Genomic DNA, 14,430 nt, shown 5'->3' on the forward strand with positions numbered 1-14,430 from the left:
TTCAGCACCAGTTTCCCCTCTTGACTGTGAGAGTCCCTCCGAGGTGCAGTGCATTGTGTATTCGGCTGTGAGCGAGTCACTCTTTGTTTTGAACGAGTGGTCCAGGTCTCTTGTAAATTCTGAGTAAACTAAAGGACTACTCTGGCTACGATGTTGTTTGGGAAAACCACATTAGCTTGACGATGGATCTTAAGAGGTAATTTAAGACTCTCTTGGCCTTAAGAGGCTTTTGGGAAACCCACCCCTGATTGGTGAACTCAGTACCTGAGTTAGCTATTGTTCACAATTGCACTATATGTACAAAAAAAAAAAGACAATTGTAAACAAGAATTCAGGCAAGGTCAAATCACAGAAACAGGGGAGCAAAGAAAACCAAGACCTAAAGCACATTAAACAATGATGAGACTTTGCAAAGAAATTAAACCACAAGAGGGTATAAATAGGCAAACTAATGATGAACTAATACAAAACAGCTGGATACAATAAGGAAATGAGCAAATGATGGAGCAAGGATGGGACTAAAACAGAAGCCAACACGGACAGGAACACATGGCGCTTGTTGACATGGGAACCATGATGCAGCTTTGGGGAATCCATGACAAATACAGAGGAATGTTAGCAATGCAGCTGCAATGAAACAACCGAAAATACTGAAAAGTCAGAAATAAGGGTAATAAACTTAAGAAATGATTTAAACTTAAATGTTATTAGTTTGAAAAAATGATGATTGACTGTCTATAGTTTCTAGTTCCTGTCCTTCAACTGAACGTTGACAGTATGTAAACTTTGGAATTGTTGAATAGTGACTGAGGTTCATAAATGTTGCGCTCTCTCTCTCTCTCTCTCTCTCTCTCTCTCTCTAGGAGAAAAGGAAAATTCCTTCTCTACCTAATGTAGTGACTGACCTGGGAGAGACAGAGGAACATGGAGGCCATGGAGGACCTGAATTACAGCGCACAGGAAAGTGAGTCTGTGTGTACGTGAGGGCGGGATCAATGGCTTCCTTTTGGTTCTTGAGGTTGAAGGATAAGTTTAGGTGCAGGCATAGCATTGAACAGCTGCTTTAAAGGGGAACTGAAGGCACATTTTTTATTATCAAAATTCTATTTCTCTCATTTTATTAAATATAGGAATGCATTTTTGATAGCTATTTTGTCACTGCTATAGCAAGTTATGAGTGTTTGAAATATGTTATGTAATAGATCAGTCCATATGTCAAAGCAATGGCCGTAAACGAGATTCGTTGAGACCCGTGCGAGACATCGTAGGATCGAAGTAAAACGTACAGCGGAAATCAAAGTGACCAACATCTGCCAACGTTGTCAAAAGATGCGCGCGCCCTCTTTCAAATGCTGAAGTAATCAAGCCGGAAGTTTTCATTGTGTCCAAAATCGCTCCCTACTCACTATATAGGGCACTATATAGTGAGGATGCCATTTTGTAGTGCTGTCCGAAACTTTAGTGAGGATTATTTACACCCTACATAGTGCACTCAAAGTATCCCACAATGCATTATGAAAAGTAGTGTACAACGATGGTCACAAACCAAAGCAGTATATCCCATCATGCACTGCAGTCGCGCTGAAAGAAATCAAATTAAAAGTCTCAAATTTGATTGAATAAAAGGCAGCGGCAAAGAAGAAAGTATTCAGCCTTGATTTTAAAAAAAAACTGAGAGATGCAGGTACTTTGTATTGATTAATGTGGGAAATTATACGCTCAGTATAATATGGATTTATCACAAAAATACATGCATGTATTTATTATTTTGAAAACCCACCAGCCGCCTGATCTGATACGTTTTAATTGTGCGACAGTAATGAAGTAAATACCAGCGCGACGGACAAGTGTCCGAAAGTGGTTTTTTGAAGCATTTTTTTTTGTCCGAAAGTGTGTACATGACTAAGACAGCAAGTATTTCTTGCTCAGCATAGTCTCTCCTATGTCTTTTCTTGTGTTTGCTTGTTCCTTTCCACTCCTCTAAATCTACTCACCCCCGGTATCTCCTGTACTGTCAACACTTCTGCAAATCTTTTCTTTCAGATCACAGTTGTTTAAAATTTCGAAAGGTGAAACCTGCTTTATTTAACAGATTCACAGACAGGACATGTTCACTAGCCTTGATAACGCTTAGTGAGAAAGTACTGGGAGATATAGTGCAAATATTTTACTGCAGATCTAATACAATAATCTAATACAGCTGAGGCCAAAGGTTTACATACAGCCCAAGTCGTTTGTAAGTCCTTGTTTTAATAAATTTAATAAAGTCCCTCCCATGCCAGGACCTGGTATTCCCAAGCAGTCTCTTGTTCCAGTACTAAGGCACATTGGGCGGTGCCGATCTCCGTTTCTATAGCCCTTGGCCTCTCACATAGCTAGGGTTACAGTGCGGGCTGGTCCTCTGGTAACCAGATGGCAGTAGGTACCATTTCTATGATGACCTTTGGTATGACCTGACTGCAAGTAGAACTTGTGATCTCCTGGTTAAGAGTCAGGGTTTTCTTTGACCCTACCCCATAGTGTATTCAGTCTTTTTGGGTCGGAGTCTGTCAGCCTGCCACATCTAGACTTGGCAATATTTTCCCACTCTTCCTTGCAAAAGCGCTCCAAATCCTTCAGATTGCGAGGGCATCTCTTGTGCACAGCCCTCTTCAGGTCACCCCACAGATTTTCAATTGGATTTAGGTCTGTGCTCTGGCTGGGCCATTCCAAAACTTTTTTGGGGTCAGTGTCATGCTGAAAGATGAAATTCCTCTTCTTCTTCAGCTTTCTAGCAGACACCTGAAGATTTTAAGCCAAAATTGACTGGTATTTAGAACTGTTCATAATTCCCTCCACCTTGACTAAAGCCACTGTTCCAGCTGAAGAAAAACGACCCCAAAACATGATGCTGCCACCACCAAGCTTCACCGTGGGTATGGTGTTCTTTTGGTGATGTGCAGTGTTGTTTTTGTACCAAACATCCCTTTTGGAATTGTGGCCAAAAAGTTCAACCTTGGTTTCATCAGACCATAACACATTTTCCCACATGCTTTTGGGAGAGTTGATGTATTTTTTTTTGCAAAATGTAGCCGGGCTTGGATGTTTTTCTTTGACCCTACCTCATAGTCCAGACATGTGGAGAATGAGAGATTGTTGTCACATGTAGTACACAACCAGTACTTGCCAGAAATTCCTGCAGCTCCTTCAGTGTTGCTGTAGGCCTCTTGGCAGCCTCCCTGACCAGTTTTCGTCTTGTCTTTTCATCAGTTTTGGAGGGACGTCCAGTTCTTGGGAATATCACTGTTGTCCCATATTTTCTCCACTTCTTGATGACTATCTTCACTGTGCTCCATGGTATATCTAATGCTGTGGAAATGTTTTTTGTACCCTTCTCCTGACTGATCCCTTTCAACAGTGAGATCCCTTCGATGCTTTGTAAGCTCTCTGTGAACCCTGGCTTTTGCTGGAGGATGCAACTGAGTAAATGTCTGAACTTTATTTGGGGTTAATCAGTGCCATTTTAACTGATGGCAGGTGTGAACCCAAAAAGACTGAATGCTGTAATTAAATCAAAAGGTGTTTCAACAAAGTATTAGTTGAAGGGTGTGCACACTTATGCAACCAGCTTATTGTACATTTTTTATGTTCTTCCCCCTAATAGATTTGTTTGTTTTTCAGTTGAATTGTACAGGTTATAGGTGGGAAAAGTTTTGAAATTATTTATCGTGGTCTCATTTTTTTACATCAGAAAAACCAATCATTTTAACGGGGTGTGTACACTTTTTATATCCACTGTATAGATCCACTGGTCCTTTATAAATTATTTGACTCCATAACTTTGCTACCTTGTCACTAAAAACGCATATACAGTACATACTTGTTATATTTAGAGCAGATAGTATACATAAATTTGGTGTTGGTACTGTATTAGAGTTGCTATATTGTAAAGCTATCCCTTATGTATAACATCATGTGATGTTTTTAAAGTATTCACTGTGGAAGGAAGTGCTGATGTTGTGTATGTGGTTCTTCAGGTTTTTTGGAGGCTTTTGCCTTGATGTAAAACGCAAAAGTCATCACTACCTGTCTGACTTCACCGATGCCATGAGCCTGCAGTGTCTGGCCTCCTTCATGTTCCTCTACTGCGCCTGCATGTCTCCTGTCATCACTTTCGGAAGCCTGCTGGGGGAGGCCACAGAGGGGCAAATCGTAAGAACACAATCTTCATATATTCCACAACCACAAATATCTAAGACAAATTGTAATTCATGTTAATGCCTGGTTTGTGTCTTCCAGAGTGCTATGGAGTCTTTGTTTGGCACCTCTATGACTGGGATCGTGTACTCTCTGTTTGCTGGGCAGCCTCTCACTATCTTGGGCGGCACTGGTCCTGTCTTGATATTTGAGAAGATACTCTTCAAATTCTGCAAGTGAGTTATGCCTTTGGTTATTGTTGAGTTTTTGGATTCTGCAATTTTTGGTTTCACATTCTTTAATGACCAAAAATCAGAATCAGAGGTGGACAGTAACGAAGTACATTTACTTGAGTACCGTACTTAAGTAAACTTTTTGAGTATCTGTACTTTACTTGAGTATTATTTTTTTGGAAACTTATGACTTTAATTTCACTACATTTGAAAGGCAAATATACTTTTTACTCCACTACATTTCTATCATGGTACTCGTTACTATGAAGCAGCTTTGAAAGTGGATGTTTTCTTTTCTTTTCTAAAACGTGATTAATAGGGTCACGTCACATCCATAGACTGTATAAAATCAAGTTCAGTGATTTCTCAGCAGCATTATTTAACATGATCAGTTGATAGCAGAATGGAAGGAGGCGGTTCTTCTGGGGAATGTACGTACCCATGGCTTTACCTAGAAGCCATGTTTCAGTTTTCTGAAAGGATTAAAGATTCATTTCGTTTTAAATGTTTGCTTTGTTTGCCAAAAATGAACCACATCACGGCCTACAAAAACTTGACGTCCAACCTGCGGAAGCATATTGAGGTATATAAACGTTTTATTGCAAGATAAGGCTTGCAATGAAGAAGTCTGTGCTTTTAGAGCTAGCGATAACATTGCAATAGTTATGCAGTCTGGTTAGTCAAATGACTTTCTACAGATTTTCCTGCCAAGTTGCCGTAGCCTTGTCCACGGCTAACGTTAACACACAGCTAGTTAACTTGGACACCGTTAGTTAGCATGTAAAAACGGAGTTACGCTAACATGAATAGCGTTAACTTATCTGAAGTCCTTTCAGAAATATGTTTTAGCATAATCTTGCCAAATAAACAGAATGTAGAAATCTTTATTTTCTAGTAACGTTAGCTACCCAATATGAAGACGACAGTCGTACATCGAAACATGTCAGGTAAACAAACCTAAAAAATTAGATGTCTGATAAAAAAGAAAAAACTAACAATATTCAATATAAGACATAATGAACGTAATCGAAAGATTAAGAATAAGTTATGGAGATGAAAGCATCAAGGAGTTTCGCCGCCTTGAAAGATTGACGCGAAAACGGGGACGCTACAGGAATCACCTGAGATTCAATCTGCGCTGCCGGGATGAGGAAGTCGTACCGGCCAGCCTGAACATGAAGAACCCGATTCCAACCAGAAACGCGGAAAAGATGATCAGGAAAGTGCGGATGACTCTGGTAAAAGAACGGATACGGTGCACAACTGACAAACTCAATAATATCAACAGCGAACTACATAGGGAGATGGAAACTTTCAAACGCCGGTTTCCCCAAAACAAGGAAATGGAAATAGCAATACACGGACACTTGGCAGACATACATGAGCAGGAATTCACAGAGACAAAAACCCGACAAATCCGAAAACTGGACAAACTCATCGCACAGAAAAAGAAGGCAGAACCGGAGCACGCACACATCAACGAAAAATGGATCCACAACATATCAAGGTACAAACTCTCACAAGCAGAACGCAGTATACTAGGAAAAGGACTCAACTACGCTGTCACACCGAACAACATACCACACGATGAATTCATTCTGGCAACTGAATTAGCTTGTGAGAAAATACAGGATCAGGGACAAAAAGCAGCACTAAGAAACGCAATAGCTGGTATATTGAAAACGGCCAAACCACCACCCAGTAACATCACCAAACAGGAAGCCAAAGCCATGAGAACGTTAGCAAAAAATAAAGACATCACAATCCTCCCAGCAGATAAAGGCAGAACAGTAGTTATCATGGACACCGAAGAATATGAACACAAAATGATGGAATTACTCAGTGACAATGCCTTCGAGATATTAAGAAAAGACCCAACAGAAGACAAGAAAAAGAAACTTAAAGCATGACTCAAACCACTACTCGATGAAAATAAAATAGATAAACAGGCATATAATCATTTAGTACCCACAGCCAATGTCATCCCCAGGATTTACGGTACACCAAAAATACACAAACCAGGAACACTATTACACCCCATAGTAGATAGCATTGGTTCAGTGACATACAACTTATCAAAAGCACTTACCGAAATAATTAAACCATTACTAGGACTCACAGACCAACACTGCAAAAACTCAAAACAACTGGCAGAAGAACTAAAAAACATAAAAATGCAACAAGACGAAGTTTTCATTTCACACGATGTCATATCTCTTTTCACCAGAACACCCACAGAAGCCACCATACAGGTAGTACAAGACAAATTAAAAACAGATAGGACGCTCAAGAAACGCACAAACCTCACTGTACAAGACATTACGCAACTCCTTCAATTCATCGCCACATCCACATACTTTCAGTTCAGGAACAAAATTTACAGACAAAAGGAAGGTTTTGCCATGGGAGACCCACTATCAGCCATCATGTGCGGCTTTTTCATGGAAGACCTGGAGCAAAAAGCACTCACTACAATACCAGCGGAATACAGACCAACACTCTGGAAACGGTATGTGGACGACATATTGGAAAAAGAAAAGAGGGGACACACTCAACAACTTACCGACCATCTCAATACTATAGACAATACCGGCAATATAAAATTCACACATGAAGAGGAAACGGAGCAGTCAATAGCATTTTTGGACTTAAAAATACATCACACAGAAGAGGGGGACATCAAAATAAAAGTACACAGGAAACCCACACACACCGACCAATATTTAAACTGGACTTCCGAACACCCCATAATGCACAAAATATCCGTAGTTAGAACATTGCATGAACGCGCAGCAATAATTACAGATGCACAGGACAAAGAACAGGAAGAACAACATATACAACACGCACTGAAGGCATGTCAATATCCACAATGGGCAATATCCAAAGGGGCAGAACAGGTCAAAAACAATAAAACACAGAAGAAAGAGAAAAAACAAACCAACAAACAAGAACACAGGGGAGTAGTGACATTACCATACATCAGAGGAATAACGGAACGCATTCAAAGAGCAATGAGGAAATACAACATTAACACACCTGTCAAACCACACACAACACTCCGTCAGATCCTGGTTCATCCCAAAGACAGAATACATCTGGAAAACAGATGCAACACCATATATGAGATTCCATGCCAATTATGCAATAAAACTTACATTGGGGAGACAGGAAGGAGTTTCAACACAAGAAAAAATGAACATAAGAAAGAGTGCGAAAAGGAGACAGCTACAAGACAAACCTGAACAATAAAAGAAAAGGCACAACAGGAAAATTATAAGTCAGCCATAACAGATCATTGCAAAAGGGAAAATCATATTATGGACTGGGGGAATGCCAGAGTCATCCGGACAGAAGATAATAAACATCAGCGCTGGATCAGGGAGGCCATAGAGATCCGTAAGCAAAGTCCGAGGACCATCAACCGAGATGAGGGAGCATACATGCTCTCCCATACCTGGAGTGCCATCTTGCAGGGGACGAACTGACAGTAGAAGGCGTGACCGACCTGTCAATCCAGACAGGAAAGCCATGCCTTCGGAAACATCAGCTGATAAAAGATGCGTCACCAATAACATCCGGTGACACTCTGAGGAAGACGACAGTCGTACGTCGAAACATGTCAGGTAAACAAACCTAAAAAATTAGGTGTCTGATAAAAAAGAAAAAACTAACAAAATATGATTTCGAGTTTGAAAAGAGTTTGCTAGCATGTCAGATGGAGCTTCACTGACTAGCTAGCTTAATGTTAAACCACCATGATGGCACGGCATGCATTTATTTTGTGAATTCACATTTCTGTCTTTGGCAACGGCATTAGGTTTTGTAAGTAGTGTAGCAATAATACAACAATGCGTTGACAGAAAATTTACTTTTAATACTTAAGTATTTTTAAAAGCAAGTACTTGAGTACTTAAGTAAAAAATTGACTGTCCAACTTTCACTTGTATCGGCGTAACATTTGATCAGTGGGATCTGTACTTTGACTTAAGTAATGAAGTCGGGTACTTTGTCCACCTCTGATCAGAATTGTAATTTAAAAATCAAAAATTGCAAATGAAAAACACTTTTCTTGAAAACAGAATATTTCTCAAATGGAACTATTTATCTTTCAAATGTCAAATATTTTACACATTTGTGGTTTGCTTTAACTTGATGTGAGGTCAAGATCTAATAAATCACTGACTAATATGTGATTGACACTTTGAAGTAATAAGACATAAAACATATTCAAATATGACTGTGTATACACCCTGCTATTTATAAACAAACCTTTACATAGACCATTTGTATGGTTCATATTGTTATGCTGTGGACAGGAAGAGCCATGTCAATACAGCACAAGTAAAAGAGAAGACATGCCTTTTTTTTTTGGTTTTTATTTGTATACAGTATATACAGTCTTATCTGGAAGTATTGTAATGAAAAGGCCAAAACAGTTTTGTACTATAAACCAAGACTTTTGGGTTTGAGATGAAAAAAATGAATATGAGACAAAAGGTCAGAATTTCAGCTTTCTTTTCCTGATATTTACATCTAGATGTGTTAAGCAACTTATAACATGGCACCTTTGGTGGCAGAACACCCAAGTTTTAGGTGAGAAAAAGTATTGGAACAGGTAGTCTTAAAGTACATAACGCTTAAAGGTAGACTGCCTTTCAGTTTTTTCAAGTGTAGGTCATAAAAATAATTTTCCCCGACACCCAATTATTTTTGTTTAGTGGACCGAAAGCTACTGAATTCAAATCACAGACTTCTAATTTTATTTTATTTTTAATAGAACAATTCATGAATTTAAAGCCATGTGGTCCTAAATTCTCCACTATTATTTCTTGCTTCACCATGACCCAATACAAGATACTACGTCATGCATGACATGGTGGGCTTTCCCCGTTCACGCAAGGCATTGTGGGATACAAATTTGAAACGGGAAAGGAAAATGGAGGACGCGAATGAAATGTGAAAGACTGACTACAGTAACGGAAAGCGAGAAGAAAATACATTATGTTCTTATACGAAGGAAAGGAAACACAGGACCAAACTAATAAATATCGGCGGTCAGCAAACACCTCGGTGTGATCAGCTGTTCTTTTAGAGACAGAATGATGGAACTGTCAGTGCATGGTCAAAGGTAAGCCTGTAGATGGCAGTAATGCAACACTGGATGCCAGCTGCTGTAAAACCCAAGAGAAGAAGAAGACGATGACCACGCCAAAAGGTAAACCTGCGCAGACACACACCGGACTTCCCCGTCAGCTTGACTGTGCGAAGCGAGCGATTTAATCCATCCATGCTGGCTGAAGCCATGATATTACCTCCACAGTGCTTGACCAGTGAGCGTGTACTGTATGTTTTGGATCATGATCAGATCTCCACACTTTGGCCTTTCCATCACTTTGGTAGAGGTTAATCTTGATTCCAGAACTTTTTTCTCTGTATTTCTTTGCGAATTCGTTACTGTTGATGTGAGTGGTTTGCATCTTGTTTAACGGCTTCTGTATTTCTGCTCGCGAAGTCTTCTTCAAACAGTGACTTGTGATACCTTCAGCCCTTCCCTGTGGAGGTTGTTGGTTATGTCACTGACTGTTGTTTTTGGATTTTTTTTTCTTCACAGCTCTCTCTCACAATGCTTCTGTCATCAACTGCTAGTCGCTAGTACACCAGTGGTTCCTTCCTTTTTCAGGACATTGCAAATTGTTGTATTGGCTCCACTCAGTGCTTGAATAATGGCTCGGAATAATTTTCCCTTTTTTCTCTGCTGCAAAATGGCTTGCTTTTCTGCTATAGTCAGCTGTCTGGTCGTCATGTTGTTTATCCTTTTTAACAACAGATGCAGTCTTCAAAGATGAAACTGAGAGTAGACTTTCAGAGCTGTTAATTTTTTACACTATCAATCTAACAGGGCACGCCTGGGCAACAAGAAACGCCTGGTAGGCACATGTTCCAATATTTTTGATTACTTGAAAAATGGGTGGGTTCAAACAAAGGTGCCCTGTTCTGAGTTATTTAACACATCACATACATTCAGGAAATGAAAGCTGAAATTCAGATCGATCATCTTATATTCATCCTTTGATCTCAAATCCGAATGTCTTCAATGTATAGCAGAAACAAGAGAATTGGCCTTGCTGTTTGAATACTTTTGAAGGGGTGTAACAGTTCAGTGTTCGTGGGTGGAGCACAGAGGACGGCAGGACAGAGATCAGGTTTGACAGAACGTTTTATTGCCACACTTTTCAGCATAACAATTATGTATGCACTTTTCAGACACACACACTCAGCGTCTGGTTCAGGAAGAGCTCCCCTGCTCTCTGCTCTCCCTCCCTAAATAAGGCGCGGTCACTGGGAAGACACACACAAACAGGTTAATTGCTGTCAGGTGTAGTGATTCTGCCACTTACCTTCCCTGACTCCGCCCTCCTGTCACAGACCGGCGCTTGACCACACCCCCGCTGCCACATACCCCCACCGCCCGACTCAGGCCGGGCGGCTGTCCGGCCTGCGGCCGACTCCCCCCCCCCCCTTTGACGGGAGAGGAAGTCCGCCACAACCATCTGCGCCCCCGGCCTGTGGACCACCTTAAAATTGAAGGGTTAGAGTGCCAGATACCAACGGGTGATCCGCGCGTTGGCATCTTTCATGCGGTGGAGCCACTGGAGGGGCACGTGGTCCGAACAGAGGGTGAAAGGGCGCCCCAGCAGGTAGTAACGGAGGGCGAGGACTGCCCACTTGATCGCCAGACACTCTCTATCGTGCTGTAGCGCCCCTCACACACTGGCAGCTTCCTGCTGATGTACAGGACGGGGCGGTCCTCCCCCTCCACCTCCTGGGACAAAACCGCCCCCAGCCCTCTGTCCGACGCATCGGTCTGCAACACAAAGGGGAGAGAAAAGTCAGGGGAGTGTAAAAGTGGCCCCCCCACACAGTGCAGCCTTTACCTCCGAAAAAGCCCGCTGGCATTGCTCCGTCCACTGGACCGGATCTGGTGCCCCCTTTTTAGTGAGATCAGTCAGCGGGCTGGAATTAGGTATAAACCTATGGTAATAGCCAGCCAGCCCCAGGAACTGTCTCACCCCCTTTTTGGTCTTGGGCCTCGGGCAGGCCGCAATTGCTGCCGTCTTATTAATTTGGGGATGCACCTGCCTGTTGCCCAAGTGGAAGCCCAGATACCATACTTCCACCCACCCAATCGCACACTTCTTTGGGTTGGCTGTGAGCCCCGCTCGCCTCAGCGACCTAAGGACGGTCCTCAGATGTTCGAGGTGCCGCTGCCAGTCATAACTATAGATGATGATATCATCTAGATAAGCGGCCGCATAAGTGGCGTGAGGGCGGAGGACTCTGTCCATCAGCTGCTGAAACGTAGAGGGCGCCCCAAACAGCCCAAACGGAAGGGTGATGAATTGGTGTAAACCAAACGGTGTGGAAAAGGCGTTTTTTTTCTCGGGATAGTGGAGTCAAGGGGATCTGCCAATATCCCTTCGTCAAATCCAGCGTCGAATAAAAGCGAGCAGTACCGAGTCGATCGAGCAACTCATCAATACGAGGCATTGGGTACGCATCGAATTTAGACACCGCGTTGACTTTTCTGTAGTCCACACAGAACCGGACCGACCCGTCGGCCTTGGGTACCAAGACCACCGGGCTGCTCCAGTCACTGTGGGACTCCTCGATGATGCCCATTTCAAGCATGGTCTCAAGTTCTTCCCGAACCACCTTTTTTTTGTGTTCGGGTAGTCTGTAAGGGCGGCTATGCACTACTACCCCCGGGGGCGTCTCTATGTGGTGCTCTATGAGGTTAGGGCGACCGGGCAGGGGCGAGAACACATCCGAAAACTCGGCCTGCAACTGGGCGACCTCCGTGAGCTGGGTCGGGGAGAGGTGGTCTCCACAGGGGACCGGAGGGATACGTGATGTCAGTGTCCCTTTTTGAACCTCCGGCCCCAGCTCCGCCTTCTCCGGAACCACCGACACCAACGGCACGGGGACCTCCTCCTTCCAGAGTTTAAGGAGATTGAGGTGGTAAATTTGTAGCGCCCCACCCCTGTCCGTTTGCCTCACCTCGTAGTCGACGTCCCCGACTCGCTGTGTGACCTCAAAGGGACCTTGCCACTTGGCGATCAATTTGGAGCTCGAAGTGGGCAACAGTACGAGTACTTTATCTCCCTGGGTGAACTCCCTAAGGCGCGTACCCTTGTTGTACAGGTGGGCTTGCCGTTCCTGGGCCTGCCGCAAATTCTCCTGGGTTAGGTGGGTGAGCGTGTGGAGTTTTGCGCGCAGGTCCATAACATATTGAATTTCGTTCTTGCTTTGTGAAGGTCCCTCCTCCCAGTTTTCCCGCAGCACGTCTAGGATGCCGCGCGGCTTACGCCCATATAATAATTCGAACGGGGAGAACCCCGTGGAGGCTTGGGGAACCTCTCGCACTGAGAACAACAAGGGTTCAAGCCACTTATCCCAATTACGTGCGTCCTCACTTACGAATTTTTTAATGATATTTTTGAGGGTGCGATTGAACCGTTCAACTAAACCGTCCGTTTGTGGGTGATGCACACTGGTGCGGATCGGCTTAATCCCCAATAACCCATACAGTTTGCGCAGTGTCCGTGACATAAATGTAGTGCCTTGATCAGTCAGAATCTCTTTCGGGATTCCGACTCGGGAGATGACGCGGAAGAGTGCCTCTGCAATACTGCGTGCTGAGATATTGCGAAGAGGCACTGCTTCCGGGTATCGCGTTGCATAGTCCACCAGAACTAATATAAAGTGGTACCCTCGTGCTGACCGATCTAATGGCCCGACGAGATCCATCCCAATTCTCTCAAACAGGGTCTCGATCAACGGAAGAGGGCGCAAAGGCACTTTTGGAATGGCCGCTGGATTTACTAACTGGCATTCGCGGCATGCCGTACACCACCTACGAACATCGCCGCGAATCCCCGGCCAATAGAATTGGGCCATTATTCGGGCTAGTGTCTTGTCCTGCCCTAGGTGTCCAGCCATGGGATTAAAGTGAGCCACCTGGAATACCAATTCCCGGTGGCTCTTTGGAATTAAAAGCTGCGTGATTTGCTCTTTCGTCTGAGTGTCCTGCGTCACTCGGTATAATCTATCCCTCATAATAGAGAAATAGGGGAAGGACGGGATGGCATTCGGCAGGAGCGTTTGACCATCGATTACTCTCACTTGGTCAAACGCATGTCGCAGAGTCTCGTCTCATGACTGTTCTAACGGGAAATCCGTGAGGGATTCCCCGAGAGAGTGAGGAGGAGCCTGGGGCACCTCACTCTGATGCGGAGATGACGTAGACGGCTCTGTGACAGCTGCTCCCGCCAAAGCGACACCGGGACCTCCCCCTGCTAAATGGCAGGACCCACTCTCTACTAAGCACGTCGTCAAACCCCGAAATCCTGGCCAATCAGTCCCCAAAATCAGAGAGTGGGTAAGGAGAGGATTAACCGCCGCCTTCACTATGAATTTTTCCCCTCGGAAAAAAATGTGGACTGACACCAAAGGGTAGCTGTGAACATCCCCGTGCACACACAACACCTTCACCCCCTGTGCTCCCCCCAGTGCCTCGTTCTGCACCAGGCTTTGGTGAATTGAGGTCTGATTACAGCCAGAATCCACCAACGCCTGATATGTATCCCCTTGGATACTCACTGGTATGCAATACGCTCCGGCCCGATCGAGGGTGGCCTCTGGCGCGTCGGGGATCCGAACCACCATGTCCACCTCCATGGCCGTGCACTGCTGTTGAAAGTAGCCCGGGTCCCCGCAGCGCCAGCAAACCGGCCCGGGCTTTCCCTCTGCACCAGTGATCTGGGGCTCACTCACCTGAGGGGGGGGGGAGAGACAGACACAGAAGGGAGAAACGGGAGGGCACCACGGGTGCGGCAGGCCGGCTGGGGTGGTGCCGGCCCCCGCCTCCACGGTGGGCGAATGGGGCAAGGACGGGGCACAGGAGGAGGGGGGGGAGAGAGAAGAGAAGAGAAGATGCCATCTGCTGTCCTGCCACCGG

At 44.2% G+C, this 14,430-nt stretch overlaps 1 protein-coding gene across 1 annotated transcript in view; it reads left to right on the top strand.

The window, feature by feature from the left end:
* LOC132888854 (sodium-driven chloride bicarbonate exchanger-like) overlaps positions 1 to 14,430 on the top strand; it is a 168,007-nt gene that overhangs the window by 120,867 nt on the left and 32,710 nt on the right. The window contains exons 19-21 of the mRNA XM_060924948.1: positions 864 to 964; positions 4,017 to 4,191; positions 4,279 to 4,412. Coding sequence (XP_060780931.1) covers positions 864 to 964; positions 4,017 to 4,191; positions 4,279 to 4,412 — 410 coding nt within the window. The remainder of the gene's footprint in view (positions 1 to 863; positions 965 to 4,016; positions 4,192 to 4,278; positions 4,413 to 14,430) is intronic.

The sequence above is a fragment of the Neoarius graeffei genome, chromosome 7, assembly GCF_027579695.1.
Source record: "Neoarius graeffei isolate fNeoGra1 chromosome 7, fNeoGra1.pri, whole genome shotgun sequence".
NCBI classification, from domain to species: domain Eukaryota; kingdom Metazoa; phylum Chordata; class Actinopteri; order Siluriformes; family Ariidae; genus Neoarius; species Neoarius graeffei.